The sequence below is a fragment of the Elgaria multicarinata genome, chromosome 7 (assembly GCF_023053635.1).
Source record: "Elgaria multicarinata webbii isolate HBS135686 ecotype San Diego chromosome 7, rElgMul1.1.pri, whole genome shotgun sequence".
Lineage (NCBI taxonomy): Eukaryota > Metazoa > Chordata > Lepidosauria > Squamata > Anguidae > Elgaria > Elgaria multicarinata.
In genome coordinates, this window is record NC_086177.1 from 32,122,353 (window position 1) to 32,134,889 (window position 12,537).

The 12,537-nt window shown below is 43.3% G+C and overlaps 1 protein-coding gene across 2 annotated transcripts in view; it reads right to left on the reverse strand.

Annotated features, from left to right (window-relative positions):
• F13A1 (coagulation factor XIII A chain) overlaps positions 1 to 12,537 on the reverse strand; it is a 102,588-nt gene that overhangs the window by 78,550 nt on the left and 11,501 nt on the right. For both annotated transcript variants that reach the window (XM_063130321.1, XM_063130322.1), the window contains exon 3: positions 1,508 to 1,696. In XM_063130321.1, the coding sequence (XP_062986391.1) occupies positions 1,508 to 1,696 (189 nt within the window). The remainder of the gene's footprint in view (positions 1 to 1,507; positions 1,697 to 12,537) is intronic.

Below are 12,537 nucleotides of genomic sequence, written 5' to 3' on the forward strand. Positions count from 1 at the left end.
GGAAGTGGGCGGAGCGGGGGCGGGGCGGAGCGACCCGCTCCAAAAAATGGCGGATCTGCAAGTGAAGCGGAGCGGGGGGTCCGTGCACACCCCTAATAAAAAGTTAACTTGGTTAAATTATAGGCAATTAGAACAATGGACTAAAAAGTGGGTTAGAGATAATGGAGAGTGTAGAGAGTTAACAAAGTTTGAAGAATTAATAGTTAAAAAAGATAAGGAAAGGGAGAAAAGAACAGTGTTAAAAGGGTTGATGAGTGAAATATATAGAATATTGGTGGAGGAAGGGACGGTGGATAATTCGGGTAAAATGGTTTGGGAGACAGATTTGAAGGTACAAATAGGACAACAGAGTTGGGAGGGATTATGGAAACAAAGAGCATGGAGAAATATGTCAGTAAGAATAAAAGAGAATTATTATAAAATTGTATGGAGGTGGTACCTAACTCTGGTTAGATTGAATAAGATAAACAATCAGCAATCAGAAAATTGTTGGAGAGGTTGTGGAGTTAAAGGAACGTATTTGCATATGTGGTGGGAATGTAATTATGTTCAGAAATTGTGGAAGATGGTGTTTTTGGAGATTGAAGAAATTGTGGAAATGAAGATAGAAAGAACACCAAAAGTTGCATTGCTATCACTATTTGAAGAAGATTTTAAATGTAAAAAGGAAATTAAGGAACTGATAACGAATTTGTTGATTGCAGCAAGATTAATTGTAGCTAGGAACTGGAAGATTCAAGGGGAATATTTTATTGAAGAATGGTATAAAGAAGTATGGGATATAGCTATTAATGATAAATTAACAAGTAATATTAAATGAAGAAGAGGTATAGCTAAATCAAATGATTTTGAAGGAATTTGGAAACAGTTCCTAATATTTGTGTTTTCTAAGGGAAGTGGGAAACCACCAGCAGAAGAAAGTATGAGATTCTGGAATCAGGAATGAGATCCCGGGTGGGGGGTGCACTTGTAGGTTTTATTTGATTATGTTATTAAGATAAGATATTTTGCATTCAAAATTGAACATTATGTAGTATGTTGTTGTTGCTGTTTTTTTATGTGAATGTAATGTGTATGTTTAAGTATTGTAGAAAATAAAAAATTATTTTTTTTTAAAAAAAAGGGTGCAACCTTATGTATGTTTCCCTTATGCAGGGAAAAAGTCCTACAATGCTCAGCATTCCCCAGCCAGCCGTGTTTTTTTCCACAGACATTCAGAAAGAACTACTGGGCTCCTGCAAACGCTGGGCATTTTTTTTTAAATAAAAAAAATAGGAAGAAGACCCCCCCCCAATAACTGACTACACTTAAAAGGATACAGTATGTGGAAACCTTGCCCCCCCCAGGAGAAAATTCTCTGAAATTCTTACCTCTCCCAGCCTCTTTCACCAGAGTTTTCATTTTAACCCCTCCCCCCCCCCCCCGCAAAAAAAATGCAGAAATGGAAGAATCAACATTTTCAGCACAGCACTAATAATAATATTAGCAGTCAACATTTGGCACTTACCTATAAGATACTCAATCCAGAACTGATCTTTTTCTGGATTGTATGAACGGTTGAAAGTAATCTGGATATGGAACGACTGCCCTCGGCGCACAACCAGCTTGGGGTTCTGGTATTTGTCCGTGTGGTGTTCCCGTTTATTAATTTCATGTTCACGATTGAACAAATGGACTTCCTGGACTTCCAAAACATCTGGAATGCAAAGAGGTGGAAACCATTATATTTTTAGGTATATATCAGCCACATCCCCACAATTAATTCCTTTGGCATCGTCTATTTCTTTAACAAATGACAAACCCCCCACCTTTCTGTTCTAAAGAACTCCCATGGAAGTCAATAATAAATACAAAGAAACACATGAAAACACAATATGGTGGATAGGGAGACATTTTCCTCCCTCTCTCAAAATACTAGAACCCGGGGTCATCCCATGAAGTTGATTGGTGGGAGATTCAGGACAAATAAAAGGAAGTACTTCTTCACACAGAGCATAGTTAAATTATGGAACTCACTACCGCAAGATGTAGTGATGGCCACCCATTTGGATGGCTTTAAAAGGGGGTTGGAGGCGAAGGCTATCAATGGCTACTAGCCCTGATGGTTGTGTGCTATCTCCAGTATTCGAGGCAGTAAGCCTTTGTGCACCAGTTGCTGGGGAACATGGGTGGGAGGGTGCTGTTGCACCATATCCTGCTTTGTTGGTCCCTGGTTGACAACTGATTGGCCACTGTGTGAACAGAGTGCTGGACTAGATGGACCCTTGGTCTGATCCAGCATGGTGCTTCTTATGTTCTTATGTTCTTAATAAAAATATTAAAACTGTAGCAGGTTTCCAGCTTTAGCACCAGAGCTGAAAAGAGAATGCGAGGCTACAATCCCATGCACACTTACCTGGGAGTAAGCCCCATCAAATTCAATAGGGCTTACTTCTGATTTGACAAGCATAGGATTGCACTGTTAAAGATCTAAAAAGCCTGGACAAGGAAAGAGGCCTTCTCCTGACACTAAGAAGGCATACCAAAGGAAGCATTCCAAAGTCAGGCTGCTACAACCAAAAAGGCTCTATTTCCGGTCACCACCCACCTCACTCAAAAAGACAGGGGCACCTGTCTTATTCTTTTTGAATAATTCGTTCAGGGGCTCATTACCTGTATAAATCATCCCTCTTCAACCTTCCCAGGATGCCTCTGGCTATTGCAAAGATGAACAGTGCAAAAATGACAGTCCTCCCAGAAGCCTCTAACACTTATGTGAGAGCACAGCATCATATTTAACACAGCCCTGATTTGCTACCCTTTTCTCAGCCTGGATGAAATCTCCACCCTGCCAATAAGCAAGAATAACTGCATAGAGTAGGAATCAAAGGAAAGACCCCTTTACCCTCTTTCCATGAACAGGGAGGGCTTTGGGTTGTTGCTGTTCTTAGAATCAAACAGGTGATACTAGACCTACAGTCTGAAGTGGTATAGTCCAGAAAAGACTGTACATTTGAACAGATTCTCCGGTTGCAAGTTAGAGACTTGCTCTGCAAGCTTCAAGAATTAACTGAATCCAGAGGGGCCATCTATACACTCTATTTACCCCCAAGGAGAGCCAGTGAGGTGTAGTGGCTAAAGTGTTGGACTGGGAGTGAGGAGATCCGACTTCTAGACCCCACTTGGCCATAGAAACCCACTGGGTGACTTTGGGGCAGTCATAGCCTCTCAACCCAACCTTCCTCACAGGGTTGTTGTTGTGATGATAAAATAGAGAAGAGGAGAATTGTGTACACCACCTTGGGTTCCTTGGAGGAAAAAAGGTGGGATATAAATGCAATAATAAAATAAATGAGGCTGTGCAGTGGTGCTGCGTTGGTTATACGATGCAGCAGCCAACTCGCAACCGCCATGGAGCTCTTCACTGAAACTGCGCATTTAAAAAGTCGCGGACTTAGTGTGACTTTTTCCTTTGCTGTGAGATCACCACCGTATTACTTTTGTCTGTCGGTGGGAACCTCGCTTCAGCTTCAGGCTGGGGGAGGGGGTTGTTCCAGGGGTGGATCGTGGCCACCGATAGGGGGTGGGAAGGCTGGGCAGGGGGCAGGCTGAATGGTGGAGGGTGTCTCCTAATGGGGTGGGGGAGAAGATGAAGCTGGCAGTAGCCGCTGCCATCAATGGCCCTGAGTGGAAGGAAGAGGAGCAGCATTCACTGTTATGTAGCCACTCTTGCGAATGGCTCCAAGTGAGAGGCTGAGTGTTTTGTTGTCACTGACGGAAAAGGGCTTTTCTGGCTGGATCACCTGTGATCCCTCTTGCCCCGTCTAGATTTAGCAGTTTAGCCTTGCAGCAGCGATTCTGTGTGCTTTTCAGCTGATCAAAGCAGCGTCATATAGACACCCCCAGACACGGACACACACACACACACAAAGACACATATACCCACAGTGCAAATGAAGAGTATGTAACAATGTACCATGCACTAGCTGTTTAATCTGTTGCTCTGAATTTATTTTACTGCTGGCTCCTCAATGTTTTTAATATTTTAAAAACGCTTTTATTGTTTCATACTGTATGATTCAAATACTTTTTTCTGCTGCTTTATTTTGGTTATTATTGTTGCTGGGTTTTGACTTTATTATATTTATTTTATTGTATTTATATCCTGCCTTTTTTTCCTCCAGGAACCCAAGACTACAATCCTCCTCTCCATTTTATCTTCACAACAGCCCTGTGATGTAGGTTGGTCTGAGAATCTGTAACTAGCGCAAAGTCACCCAGTGAGCTTCCATGGCTGAGTGGGGACTAGAACCCAGACCTCCCAACTCCCAGTCCAACACTCTAACCACTAGGCCACACTGGCTTGTGGTGTACACTGTACAATTTTATGATTGTAAACTGCCCCAAGGGCATTTACCTGTTAGGCTGTATACAAATCTAATAAATAAATGAATCGCTTCCATTTATGAGGCATTGGACAGAGCAGGGTAGGAAACAAGTTATGGGAAAGAGGGTGGGGACAGATGTTGTTGAGACTCCAAGTCCCATCTCCCTCACCATTGGCTATCTGGAGGGCCACATCTTCTCCACCCATGGGATAGAATCATGCATCTCACACTGAAATACCAGTTTAACAGTTCTCAAATTCCCTACAGCCAGTATGTAAGAACATAAGAACTGCCATGCTGGATCAGACCGAGGGTCCATCTAGTCCAGATGCAACAAAACAGGACATGGTGCAACAGCACCCTCCCACCCATGTTCCCCAGCAACTGGTGCATATAGGCTTACTGCCTAGAACCATATAGTTCTATATACAGGGGAAGAAGGTTACTTTCCCAGCTGCTCTATACAGTGATCAACATTCAGGAACAGGACTCAATAGATAGTATTATATTTGTTATTATCCTCCACATCCCTGTTCAAAATGATATTGCATCAGTATCTGTGGTTTAGAAGAATTTGTGCTGCTTTTCTCCTTGGCGTTCTCTCCAGCACTGCTTCAAGTTTAACATATGATGTAAATTGGCTGCTTTTTAATATCTGTTTTTAATTCTGCAGCAAATATGGCAATGGGATGGAAATCAACAACACACTGCTGCTTTGTTTATTATCTTGGCTCTAGACCCAATGCTCACTGAAGTGGACTTTGGCTTAATTGGTGTTAGGAACAGGCATTTAATTTAGGAAGAATAGTAATCAAGAATGTAGCAACTTCAGTTTTGAACAGAAGAGCCCCAATTTTATCAACTTTAATAGAGGCAAGGAATCTACAAATGGTTACCCATGTGATTGTCCTGCAATCTTCAATGAAAAAGTTGATAGTTGAGCTTTCATCTTGAAGAAAACTAGCAAGTTTCTATGACTTATGATTTTGGGTGGGGGTCAGTGGAGGCTAGTGGCTTTGATTTCAGTGGGGCTGTGACTCCACTGTGGGTTTCAGTCAGAATCTGCCAGAACTCTAAAGGAGCTATCCCCAAAATAGGTTCAGTACCTTGGGTCACTCCTTCACAGTTCTGTCTGGTTCTAACTAAAGCCCAGAATGGATTCACAGCCCTACTGAAATCTGAGCCACCAGCCTCCACTGGGTGGGGTACTAAAAGCATAACAGCAGTTTTTTAAAATGCCCTCAGAAGTCAGGAGTCTGGATGAGGTTACAGGAGAGACTTGTCAGTCAACATAGGGCCAGGTTGCTTCCTATTAAGGCTGAACCAAAAGCCCAACCAGGCCAAAAGGGATGCCTGGCACTAAGGGTGGTTTTAAGAAATAATAATAATAATAATAATAATAATAATAATAATAATAATACATCTCACCCAACATAATATACTCACAGAAGAACAAAAAGGATGTAAAAAGAACAGCAGAGGATGCAAAGAACAGTTAATAATAGACGGTGTCATCATGAAGTAAACAGAAAAACAGAGAAGAAAATTCCACACCTGCTACATAGACTATAAAAAGGCTTTTGACTCCGTCCCACAAAGTTGGCTGAAAAAAGTACTTGAAATATACAAAATACATCCCTCGATCCAAAACTTTCTGACAAGAAAAAACGCCATGGGCAATAAATAAATAAATAAATAAATAAATATTAATATTATTAATAATAATAATAGCAACAATATTGGGGGAAGATGACCAATGGAACTGGGGCAGCAGCAATGTTCTCTTGTTCCTCTTTTCTCTTCTTTTTTAATGTCTTTTTTAAAAAGGAGTTTATCCTCTACAGCCATTTTATCTCAAGATGACATAGCATCATTCTGAAGACATTTCTAAAAATATTTCCGTGGGAGGGCAGGGGCAGAAGAGGAGAGAAGGGCAGCTGCCAGTGGATCCTGTCATTTCCTCCTCAGAATGCTCCTGAAACAATGTTATATCATGGAGGGCTTTTATTTAGTCCAAAAGATTTCTATACCATTTTAAAAAAAATGGGGGGGGAAGATAGTAGACCCCATTGGCAGCTGCCTCTCTCCCACTGTTCCCCCCCCCAGAAATACCTTCTGAATGATGCAGTCACAATGTACTGTCATTCAAGAATGAGTGGGGATCTTAAACCAACCAACCAATTCTCCACCCCCCAAATGTAAACATCAGGGCCGACTCCCTACCCACCCCCACCCAAAACCACCACTTCTTCAGCCTGCTGCCTGGGTGTAAATTGTTCCTGGGTGACAGCTCTTCTGGTTCATTATTTTAAAGCTGGAATTGGACAGGACAGTCTTTCCAACAGGGGGGCAGTCTTCTGGAAGCCTTTCAAATAGAGGACTGTCCTCTGTTAAAGATGGCCAAAGCATGTGGTGTAAATCAAATAAATAAATAAATGAATAAACTCCAGGGGCATTCTGGGAGAGTAATTGGTAGCCACCACAGCCACATGCAGCAACAAAAAAAAAAGTTTTTTAAAAACCCTTTAAAAAAACAACTATCACCACTAGTAAGTGCTCCCTTCTCAGAGCTTTTTGGACATTTTAATTCTGCCCTTGTGGAATCAATTAAATGTCCTCCTCCATTTTCACCCCTTTTGAAAAAGGGGGCAAATTTGGGGGGCATTTTCAACCATGTGGTTTCTTGTTAATCTCAGTTTACATATCATTGGCCACAGAAGCTAATAGATCCCAAAGTATAAAACCCTATTTATACTCCAACCTAGTTAGTTAAAGGTGCAAACCCATGCATGTTTAGACAGAAAAAAAATCCAACAACTCCCAAAATTCCCCAGCCAGCAAGGTAGAAGTTTTAACTAGACAGGCCTAGGACTGCACACCAAGGCTGCAAATTAAAGCTGAAACCCTGTGCTTCCTTAAGCATGAATCTTATTGAAGTACTTCTGTGCACATAACTAAATGCAGCCCTGATGGTCGATTGGATGTATTTGCCCACTATAGAAAAAAAAAAGATTCCTAATCAAACCATTTTCAGGTTGCCAAATTTGCAAACTTTCCCTGCACAATCTCTGACCTGATTCGAGTTATATACCTCTATTATTCTTCCAGTGTTTTTGTTCTGTAATATTTCTAGTTCTCGCCACTGTCCAAAAATACAGCTGAGTGCATATATAACATTGCAGGTTTGATCCATTAAACTGACAGTTAAAAGAACTCTGGTAGAAAGTTGGGGAAAGGCTCTTGACAGACAGGAAACCTGCTACCAATCTGGGTTAACAGTACTGGGGTATAAGTAATGCTAACATGGGTCCTGCTTTACAGAGGACAGTCCTCTATTTCAAGGCATCCTCTCTTTGAAGGGCTGTCCAGTTCAACTCCAGTTTAAAGATCAAGAGCCCTAAGAAGGCAGATCAGGACTCTTGTAGATACCTTGAAGTTAGCACATGGACAGCAGGCTGAGAGTAGTATCCAGTGTACGTACTACATAGAGTAGACCCATTGAAATGAATGAAACTTAAGTTAGTCACAACTAACTTACATCCCATTCATTTCCGTAGGTCTATTCTCTGGAGGACTAACGTTAGATACTACCCCAAGAAGACACACAGATCTCCTGGTCACAGCCTTTCCCATTTCTATTTACATTATTTTTACATACGCATCCATACACATAGATTAGCATATGCAAATTTTATGCAAATCTGCACCCTCTTTTGTCTTCTTTTTTGGTGGTGGTTTTTTCTCTTTTGGGGGGTTCAAAATTCCCACAAGTCATGTGACTATATTGAGACGCTACAAGTGGGACCTATGACAAAATATGGCAGGTTCCAGAGAACCAGCTATGCCAGTGATGGGGAATGTATAGCCCTCCAGAAGTTGTTGGACACACATCAGCCTTAGACAGCATAGCCATAGCAATTATTGCAGACCAACAACAAATGGAGAATTTGTAAATCACTGGAGCTAAGTGATAAGCAGCAGCTAAAGTTGTTCATTAAATAGTCCCAGGCCAATAAGCCAAAGATATTCATCTGAAGCCAAGGAAAACAAAACCGTATATAGGGACATGCTGAAGAATAGTCAGAGTCGTTCTAGGTTCAAAAATAATCCAAGCTGGGTCCAGGAGCTGGCAGCAGGGCCGGCACTACCATTAGGACAGCTAGGCAGCCACCTAGGGCACAGACCTCAGAAGGGTGCCATGCTGCCCTTTAAGGGTCACAGTTTTATACAAATTAGCTGTTTGAAGAAAAGACATAATAAAAGGAAAATATAATAGTTCAGAAACTCTTCTTGAACAGCTGAATCGAAGTTGGCAATTTGGGTGTGTGTGCAAGTAGTTCACCTTGCCTAGGGCGCAAAATAGTCTGGCACCACCAGTCCTGGCTGGCAGGAATATTTACTGCTATGTATGAACATAAACAACAATTGCTTCCAGCACCTTAACTGGGCCCGAGGCTGGTCTTTTATGCAGAGGGTGATTGGTGAGTGAGGTCAACTGGGTTGAGCTGCAGATATCTTCTGCTTGCCCATGTGTTGGGCCCCTCCCAAAACAGGCTCATCTGTTCTGTGTCCTCCTCCATCCCAAACAGAGGCACCACAACCACACATTCCCCATCCTTAAGCTGTACCCTCTTTAGGACACTCCATTCCATTTCCCCTCCTTTCCAGGATTTCCATAACTCCTCACATAGTCAGTGGCGGAGTTCGGACAACACGATAATCAATTGGGGGGGGTAACAGGAGGGACATTGAAATCAACCATTGCTTATCGTGTCTGACCAGTAAGTAGTCCGTGCCCACTGAGCATGCTCAGTTCTCATTGGGCTAACTTCGTTTGCCACCTCCCCTTGCCAACTTCCAAAGGTTTTTGTTTTTTGCTCCTGCAAGCCTTTGCCTTCCTCTTTACCTGCTGATATGTCCCTCTTGTGTATGAATAATGTTCGCTATTAGTATATAATGGGCAGGACTGTTCTCCACTAGAACAAGTATGATCTAAATACAGTGTTGCAGGGTGGGGTACTTAATAGCTAAGGGGAATACCAGTAAATATACTAGCAGTTCAGGCAATTATACTGTAACAGCCCTTATTAAGAGCAACCCGTCTCAGCTCAAGTCATTTGAATTTCCCATTCCCAGCTCCTGAAAACCCTGACTTATGACCTTATGGGCCGTAAATGAGGCCTCATCAATGATGCAGACGCTGCGAAGTCACAGACTGCATGCTGGAGGCAATCCCACCACCTTCAAATTAAATTTTAATCCAACAGCTGAGCGCCCTCCTTGTAACGTCAAACCAACGAGCTCTGTGGTGGCCTGAAGAAAATATACAGCCCCGTATGCCAGTGGCCATTACAGGAACACTTTAATAAGGCTTGTCCTTGGGTGGGACTAGAGAAAGTCGTGCCGGTTGCTCTCGGAGGATTAATCATGCGGTGTTCAATTTTCATAAAACCATGTTGCAAGCTGGTTTCAGCGTCATCACACGTACCCCCGGATGACTATTTCCACAATGCTAAAGCATAAGTTGAACTTTGTTTTGGTGCCTAGATCAGTACATGAATCAGATCTACCAAGAGAGAAGCCCTTTGTTTTCCAGAAGCGCAGGAGGAATCCTCAGGAACTCCAAGCAGATAGTCTCCCAGATTTAAAAAACTGCATTTGTTACACTAAGGCTGCACTCCCAGGCACGCTTACTTAGGTGTAAGTCCCGGTGACCACATGGAAATTAGTGAATACATATAGAAGAGGGGAGAGCAACCTCTGGCCTACAGGCCTTAACCAACCTGTGGAGGTTGGTATCCAGCCCACTGCCTTCCGGGATAACTCCAGGTCTTGCAGGCATGTCTCCAAAGGTCAAAGGCCCATGCACAGCCAAGCTGGATCCCGGTGGATGCATCAGGAGAACTACCCTCCTGACACACCCACCAGGGGCGTGACCACACCCCTGATCTTAGAAGGTGTGGCCATGCCCCCAAATGTCATTGGATCCACAAAGGGCTGGGTGGGGGTTCATCTGCCCCTTCACCCACTTTTGCTTGCCCTCCCCTGGTATAAAAAGTGGTAGAGGAAACTGCCTTACACTGGGTCAGACTATTTTTCTGTCTTAGCCCAGTATTTTATTTATTTATTTATTTATTTTATTACATTTCTATACCGCCCAATAGCCAAAGCTCTCTGGGCGGTTCACAAAAATTAAAACCATAGTAAGACAACCAACAGGTTAAAAGCACAAATACACAATACAATATAAAAAGCACAACCAGAATAAAAACCACGCAGCAAAATTGATATAAAATTAAAATACAGAGTTAAAACAGTAAAATTTAAATTTAAGTTAAAATTAAGTGTTAAAATACTGAGTGAATAAAAAGGTCTTCAGCTGGCAACGAAAGGAGTACAGTGCAGGCGCCAGGCGGACCTCTCTGGGGAGCTCATTCCACAACCGGGGTGCCACAGCGGAGAAAGCCCTCCTCCTAGTAGCCACCTGCCTCACTTCCTTTGGCAGTGGCTCACGGAGAAGGGCCCCTGTAGATGATCTTAAGGTCCGGGCAGATACATATGGGAGGAGGCGTTCCTTCAAATAACCTGGCCCCAAACCATTTAGGGCTTTAAATGTCAATACCAGCACTTTGAATCGGGCCCGGACTGGCAACCAATGAAGTTGTAAAAGGACTGGCGTAATATGATCTCACCGGCCAGTCCCTGTTAGTAAACGGGCTGCCCTGTTTTGTACCAGCTGAAGCTTCCGGACCATTTTCAAAGGCAGCTCCACGTATAATGCATTGCAGTAATCCAAACGAGAGGTTATCAGAGCATGGATAACTGTAGCTAGGCTATCTCTGTCCAGATAAGGGCGTAGTTGGTATATCAACCTAAGCTGCTAAAAGGTGCTCTTTGCCACTGAGTTCACCTGTGACTCAAGTGACTGTTCTGGATCCAAGAGCACCCCCAAACTACGGACCCGATCCTTTAGGGGGAGTGCAACCCCGTCCAGGACAGGGCAAACATCACCTCGCCGGACAGATGAACCACCCGCTAACAGTACCTCCGTCTTGTCTGGATCGAGTCTCAGTTTATTAGCCCTCATCCAGTTCATTACTGTGCCCAGGCACTGGTTCAGAACAGTCACTGCCTCACCTGGATTTGATGAAAAGGAAAGGTAGAGCTGGGTATCATCCGCATATTGATGACACCTCAGTCCACATCTCCGGATAACCTCCCCCAGCGGCTTCATGTATATGTTAAACAGCATAGGGGATAAGATAGAGCCCTGTGAAACCCCATAGCTTAGGAGCCACGGCACAGAGCAATAATCCCTCAGCACCACCTTCTGGAATTGGCCATCCAAGTAGGAGCGGAACCACTGCAGCGCAGTATCTCCAACTCCCAGCTCAGAGTATTGTCTACTCTGGCAGGCAGCTTCATTGGATCTACTTCACCAGATGCATGATGTGTTAACCTCAAACAGGCAGATTTATATACACATGCTGGGGTGGGAGTGGAGGAGCAGGGGAGAGGTAAACTGTGTTGTCAAAGGAAGGGGCATAGCTCAGTGGTAGAGCACACATGCTTTGTATGCAAACCGTCCCAGGTTCAATCCCTGGTAGGATCAGGACAGACTCCTTCCTGAACCCCTGGAGCACTGCTGCCTGTCAGAGTTAACATTACTGGGCTACATAGTCCAATGGTCTGTCTCCATATAAAGTATTTTCCTATGACACTGAGATGCAAAAGGTACAGACAGTGACAATTACGGTAACAGTTGTCACTCACAAAATGTTGTTTTATCACTCAACATTGTTTTGTGAATGGCAACTGTTAAAACAATCATCACTGTCTATACTTTTTGCATTTCACTCCCCTCTGACTGCACAATTTACATCTCTCCCAGGCCCCCAGCATGTATGCTAGTTTGAGTTTAACATTCCGTGCATCTGATGAAGTGGACAGTGGACGAAACCTCCATTTCTTATACTATGGCTGCACTCCTAGCCTCACTTACCCAGGAGTTTTCTCAGTTGCAGATGTATTTAGAACAGGGAAGGGCAACCTCTAGCCCACACGTTGCCCATCTGACCCAACGCTTTCCAGGCCAAGCCCTGCCCCTGGAAGAATTCCCACTGTTATCTCTAACCTATGATTGGATATGTAGATTGCCCACATCTCCCAC